This window comes from Diadema antillarum, unplaced genomic scaffold (assembly GCF_040938485.1).
Source record: "Diadema antillarum isolate AM-2024a unplaced genomic scaffold, OU_Dant_1.0 seq00000547_RagTag, whole genome shotgun sequence".
NCBI lineage: Eukaryota > Metazoa > Echinodermata > Echinoidea > Diadematoida > Diadematidae > Diadema > Diadema antillarum.
In genome coordinates, this window is record NW_027271493.1 from 1,345,503 (window position 1) to 1,352,670 (window position 7,168).

The window sequence follows — 7,168 nt, forward strand, 5'->3', positions numbered from 1 at the left end:
AGCTTTTGAATGATTCTTTTAAATGATCTGTTTTGAGCTAATACCACGCATGTGTATTAGTTCGAGGGAAAATTAATGGTTACATTCAATGGTAATGAACATGGGGGGTGGGGGTAGTGTGTGTTATCGCGTGGTTTATAAGAAAACATGGAAAGAACGGTACTCGGTTCCTTAATGGGGGATAAAGAGGAATAACGACGGAACTGATGAGCCTAGCGTGTTTGGTGATCCTCCTCCCACTTCAGATTCATTCCCAGGGACGGCATGGAGGTTATCATACATCTGCAATGCACATGTGTGTACGTACATTATTGTGTTCTGGCACAGAATCTGCAAAACAGGAAAGAGAATACATCGATGGCATGAAGTTTGGTTTTCAATCTTTCATTTGTCGCGTGTTTGAAAGTAGCAGGTCAAGAAATGGAACCTCGTTGTATCAAATAAGATAACTTATATTTTTCTTTGACGTAATGCACCGAAAATGTCCTCGTTATACCTGGGATCATTCTCTTTATATCCGAACTCGTTGTATTATATCCAATTCCTTGTGCCATAGGTTTACACACAGTGAAAAATGGGACGGACGTGATCACCTCGTCACTACGGGGTTTCACTGTATTCGTAATGAGTCAATACATTTTGATTACTTGTCCCACATTGTTGTATCTGTCAACAACCTCTGATTCATTCCATGACCTTTAGACCGAAGAACGAAAGAATACACTTTCAATTACAGTTTGTACTATAACAAGCCTGATCCATGTTACTTACAAGAGTATTTCCATTCTGCAGGTATGCGAGGGCGTCCCAAAGTGGAGATGACAAGGGAACAACTAATAACCCTTCACAAGAGTGGTTACACTGCTCGTAGGATGGCTTTACTTTTTCACTGCTCTACCTCGCTTGTGTACAAGAGGCTGTACGAGGAAGGTATTAAGATGAGAGACAAGTTCTCAACAATAACTGACGAGGAATTGAAAGCTGTTATAGCAGACCTTCAAAAATTCTTCCCCAACAGTGGTGCTGAGGTGACTTTATTTTCCTAGTGTTTTGTTGTATGCAATGTGTGTTGTGATTACAATGTCGGCATATGAAATCAGCCCCGTTAGTACAATTAATCATGCAAAACAATGCTCATCGTAATTTACTGTAAGATTCAAAGTATATATTACCCGTAGGCTTCCTTTTGACCTCAAAATTTGTTCTAAAAATGTCAAGACTGGTTTGATTCAAATACAAACTCGTTAATGTGATACATTATAACATATCTTGAAGAAAAAAAAAACCAAACATGAAAGTTGCAGAAAATTTTATTCGAGCCATGTAAGTTTCTCACCATAATCCAAACGATGTCACAATTACAAGGTTATAATTTATACAAGCTGTACATATTAACATATTGTAGTTCGTAGTACACACAGAATGAATATGATATGTAAATTGAAAAGAAAGAAAGAAATTAATTACATTGATGCGATTGAATAGAAAGCTCCTTGCCTGTTATTAGACGTAAAAATTCTACTTCAATCAGCGAGCTATGCACAATACCAATGTCGTACAGAACTGCCATGGGGTCGAAAATCATGATGAGTCCAAATAGAATGACATGTCTTCACTTGGATTGAGAATAATTCCATTTAATTAAAATTGTAAAGTTGTTTTCAAAATTAACCTTTCTTTAGATGATGACCGGCCTTTTACACACTCGTGGTCTCACTTTGCAAAGGAGTAGAGTACGGAAGTGCTTGTCTGAAGTTAATCCGCCTGCTACAGCCGAACGATGGGGGCACTCTGTTTCACGGAGAGTGTATAAAGTCGGTGCACCAAACAGCCTTTGGCATATTGATGGACACATGAAACTCTGCAGGTGCACTTAAATATTGTCTGCTCTTCCCATTATACTAATTCTTGAAAATTATTTCTATCTTGTACTATTTTTTTGGTCGGCACGTCACTCAGGCATCTCAGTGAGTCAGTCCGTGCCATCAGAGCTGACCAGTGTGACATTGTGTATGACTAATAAATCTATTGATGATACATACAACTTGTAGGTACATCATCATTTTACTACAGGATGTTGTACCTGCACATGTTCCTGCACTGTAGGAATAGGGATGACTTGGGATGATTATCTCTTGGCCGTTCAACTCCAGGGTAGGAATGACTGCATGCACGGGCCCTGTTAAATATCTGGTACACGGGCACTCCCCCTCCCCAAACAAGCAGACAGACAAACAAACACTAAACAAACAGAGAGGAAAATCTGTCAAGATATTTTAACGACATCTAACCCAAGAAAGTAGGGGATGGTCTTGATGCACCTTGTATATGTGATGCGGGGTATATACGGGGTATATACGGGGTATCCAAGGCAGGAAATGCCCACCAACGGAGGGAGATTGTCTGAGATAGGTGGTGCATTTAAACGAAAGGAACGACCATACAAGTATGTGTACACAAAAAGAGGAAGGGGCTAGGATTATCTGACACATATAAGTAGCATACGCTTACTAATAATGTATGTAATCTGTGTTAAACACACATGTACTTTAATCATGATAATTTTGATCAATCATTTGGGATATACAATCTTGTAAGTGTTGTAATACAACCAGCCTTGCTTACTAAGCCGACCTAACATAAGGTCGAATATGAAATGTCGAAGGTCTTTTCAAGTCCTCTTCTCTGCATATTCTCTTGATTTTAATCCATCATAAGTAGAATTTGCTCTGAGTTTCTCTATTTCTTTAGTCCAAGTAGATTCGACTTTATAAGCCAGGTTGACTGTATGCAAGTATACTGGTATACATGCATGTATATATAGCTGTAATCCCAACTAGTGACCATGAATTGCCACATTTTGATTCTCTAAGGAGTGATTCAGATTGTGAGGTCATACAATCTTATTTATTAAGGGGCAAAGTTCAAGTAAATATGTGAAAAGTGACCCTCTCTTCATATTGTAGAAAATTCTAGGGCAAAATCTTGGTTCAGGAGGACAAAGGTCAGAACTAAATGTGACCGTGCATCCCTCACTTACGCTACTGCAACAAAAACTCTGAATTTACATCATGACCCAAAATACTTAAATTGTGTCAAGTTTATTAAACTTCAGTTTCTTTGATTCTGTGAAAGAGCAATTTTACACACATTTGTGAATTCTAAATTTTTCCGACTGATAAACGAATGGTGATTTTTCGCGGTTTTTCTGGAACTCTTTATAGTGTGATTAGGTATAATATTTGTCAAAATATTATACATATGTCAAAATTTTGTCATTGTTCTCTGAAATGACATTTCCCTCCAAATGAAACTGGGTTAGACTCTCTGTGACTGTACGAAATCATAACAGCGCCATGTAAAAAGTTAGAATGCAGATGTACTGGGAGAATAATGCAATATGCCTTTGCCACAGGAAATGTGATGTTCTATCATGTGGACTGTATGCCATTTTCAAAATTCTGCATTACAGTTACGCATAGTTATCGTATCTTCATAGGTAAAAATATCATTATGTCATTAATACTCGGAACAATATTGTATATTTAATTGGTTAATGACCCTATGTTCCCTTATATGCGGATGTAATTTTTTTCTTCCCCTTTGTTTTATCTGCATGCGCATTTGCAGATGGGGCCTTGTTACCAATGGATGTATTGATGGCTACTCCAGACTCATTACTTTCATCCATTGTTCCACGAGCAACAATGCAAGAACAGTGTTAGACCTCTTTCTTGAGGCGACAAAGACCTACTCCATGCCAGCTCGTGTTAGGTCCGATCATGGCCATGAAAACATCCTTGTAGCTCTGTTCATGAATTTGACATTCGGAACCAACAGAGGAAGCCACATAACAGGGGAGTCCGTGCATAACATCAGGATCGAGAGGTTGTGGAGAGATGTCTTTAAAGATGTGATTCAAGTGTTCTACAAGGAATTTTACGAACTTGAGGATGAAGGAGTTTTGGACCCCAGTGATGACATCCATAGATATAGTCTGCACGAGGTCTATTTGGAGTCTATCAACCAGCGCCTGTCAACATTTCAGCAGGCATGGAACCACCATCGCGTCCGTACTGAAGGCAACCGCACCCCGGAACAGATTTGGCGAGATGGCATGCTAGAATGTAGCCTAGACAACGCTGCAGTAGGCAGAGTGTTTAATGAGGGATCATGGGAGGAGAGGATCGAGGAAATGTTGAGGAGGCACAACCTAGCTGATACTGGTGATGAAAGAGTAAATGGTGAGACAAACAGTGTGAATTCACGATTGTCGCAAGTTCAGAAGGAGGAACTACAGCACATCCTGGCAGGGGATGGTTTGTTGAAAGACAAATTTTGTCAACATTCCACGAAGGTTGAAGGTTTCCTGCGGTAACATTTTCCTGAATAAATTCCAATTAAGCTGAGATTGGCAGTACACTAGTGTATTTATAGGGGGAGGAAGGGAGGGAAGGAGGAGGAACATGGTTGTCTGATTTGGATCAAATTGGTATAGAGAGACACTAACTCAATCACATTTTGAAATAAAGTATCTGAGTTTACATTGTTCTTTTCCCATTTATAAAGCAAGTATTTTTCATGTTTTACCACTTTTTCATTTTTCCCTTTGCTTAGGGCTGGGATGCTTGACATGGTGTTTGGCACTTTTCTCTTTTTTTCCCCCAAAGATTAAAGACTGTCCCATCATTGTGTGTAGTTTTCTGAATTCTTGTGCTAATCTGTCCAGGAGTCCACAAGATTCAGCTAAGAATGTTGAATACTAGACATGTACTTTATGTAAACATTCATCACTCATTGTGCAAACAATTGGTATCTAATAGCTCATCAAAAAATATTTCATATATAATATATGTGCTTGGAGGTTCATCTTTTTTGGTTGAGTTTGTGTTTGTCATTATATGATCAAAATGTCTTTAATTCCATATATGTAGGTTGTGTCCTCAACCATGTATGTATAGCATGTTACAGAGAAAGCTTCAGAAAGTACAAGATTAGTTGGTACTCGTATATGTATTCTGATTCTGTATTTCCCTGATTGCAGATCAAAGGGATGATACTTTGAGTAGCACATGTTCTTGCTTTCATATACTTATTTTGTGTGCTATGTATGGGAGAGGGAATGACCGAAATATTTCAGTATCCGATGAAGATTTGATTGGGTGATGATACATTACCTCTCCCTGTTTATTTTAACTGGAGGCACTATCTTTTCGGTTGTCCGTCCGTCCGTTCATCTGTCCATCCTTCCATCTGTCTGGCTGTAATCAATTTTGTCTAGAGCATAACTTTAAAAAATGTTTGAGGTATATACATCAAAATGAAACTTAGCGTATGTATACACTGTATGAGTGAATAAATTTGTGCTTAGTAACTTTTGGGTGCACATGTTCAAGGTCAAAGGTCAAACGGCAAGGACAAATTCTCTGAATTCCTCTATTTCTCCATGTCTATGCAGTGCCTGGAGGTATTCTTTTTTAAGTTAGCGTATGCATGTATTGCCAGATAAAGATTCTCTGGGAATATTTTGGCTGTGGCGTCAAAGGTCAAGTGAATATGCTAAGATTTAAACTTTTTCTCCAAATCTGACATGAAAAATGGTTCTAGGTATCATAATTAAACGTGGTACATACACTTCATTCATGTATTGCCTGCCTGTGTTTCTCTTGGTAATTTTAGGGTCGTGGGGTAAAAGGCCAACAGTCAAGTCGAGTTAAAATGCTAAATTCTACTTTTTGATGTTGAAACATCACTTTTTCTTCATACCTTGGAGATTAGTCAGTGCATCGATGTAATAAAACTCTGTAGGCCGACATAATTTTGGCGATGGGGTCGAAGGTCAAGGAAAGATGTCACAATCTTCTCATACAACTGGTTTTTCCAAAGAAGTTTAAAGTTTTGTCATGGGAATAAATGTTACTAATGCGTGATGAAGAATTTTGGATCAAAAGGCAAGGGTGAAACATGAAGTGAAAATGCTTAAATCCCAAATACTTCCTCTCTTAAACAATTTAGCCATCCATCCAAATGAAATGAAAAGAGAAGTAAACACTCAATACATCTGTGACAAATACAAGTGTATGTGATTTTATTTGTTGTGCCAATTAGGTGAAACTGTCCTCTCACATTATTAAGACGTACATTAGACCTATTGGGAGAAACTTGCATACCTGTCGGCATAGCAACATTTCTAGACTCCTTGATTTTGATATTGTGGCCAGCTTGAATATACCACCATAAGGCGCTATCCACAAAGAACTGATGAAAATGTATCGTTTATTTCATTCATTCTGTTTTTATTTCTTTTTGAGTGAATTGTTTCTTTGCACAACCAGTGGTAAAAATAAAGCTGCACAACTTGTATATGATTTGACTGAATAACAAATTCATAGAGTCCAAGGTATTGTTTAAAAATTAATGCAGAAACATATCACGTGACATCTGTTGAAATGGTGTATATAACTACTGCAGCGCTCCCCCGTCATAACGAAGTCCTGTGGACAATTTTTTTTTCTTTCGTTGTATCAAAATTTCGTTTTAACCGAACAAATCTACAATGAAAAGACGGAGAGTGGATTATATTGCAGCCTGAATTTTTACTTCATTGTAACTGAAAATTCGTTACAACCGTTTTCGTTTTAACGGTAGTGCAATGTACATATACAGTGGTTGATTGATATCCGAGGTCATTATTCTTTTTTTTTTTATCAGCTGAAGATGTATCACCTGTCATGTACGTCGACTTAAATCCAGCTACTGCATGTATTCTGTTTGTGCAAATTTAAGTCTGTTTTGATACTGGACGATTTTTTTTTTTTATGTACACTTTTTTGTAAGGTGCTCCCAAACCTTTCTTGCATCTTAGAACAAAATGGAATTGTCAAACTACAATCAGGGATCCCCGTTTTGAGGCAAAAGTCTTTCATTCTGACTGACATCCCTGCACAATTTTGTAAGGTGAGCAGGTACAATTATTGTGGCAGTGTAGTATCATGACTGGAACAGCTACAGGCGAAAATTGTTAGAAAGTTTATCGGCGCAGGTGTAGACAGTAAATGGGAATGCGAAGTAACAGGTCACTTCTGTTACTGTGAATATGTTTTTTATCGAAAATAATTTCCGTATAATGAAAACAAAATGCAAAGTAGATTATTTCATACTTTTGTTG

General features: G+C 37.9%; 1 protein-coding gene across 1 annotated transcript; it reads left to right on the forward strand.

The window, feature by feature from the left end:
• Positions 1–794: 794 nt before the first annotated feature.
• LOC139734816 (uncharacterized) lies at positions 795–4,378 on the forward strand. The gene is made up of 3 exons (XM_071645600.1): positions 795–1,028; positions 1,683–1,867; positions 3,631–4,378. The coding sequence occupies exons 1-3, from the start codon at positions 795–797 to the stop codon at positions 4,376–4,378; spliced, it is 1,167 nt and encodes a 388-aa protein (XP_071501701.1).
• The last annotated feature ends 2,790 nt before the right edge of the window (positions 4,379–7,168 follow it).

Coding starts and splice junctions, on each gene's coding strand:
- LOC139734816 (XM_071645600.1), top strand. CDS start 795: ATGCGAGGGCGTCCCAAAGTGGAGATGACAAGGGAACAACTAATAACC. Junction 1,029..1,682: donor TCCCCAACAGTGGTGCTGAG/GTGACTTTATTT, acceptor ACCTTTCTTTAG/ATGATGACCGGCCTTTTACA. Junction 1,868..3,630: donor GGACACATGAAACTCTGCAG/GTGCACTTAAAT, acceptor GCGCATTTGCAG/ATGGGGCCTTGTTACCAATG.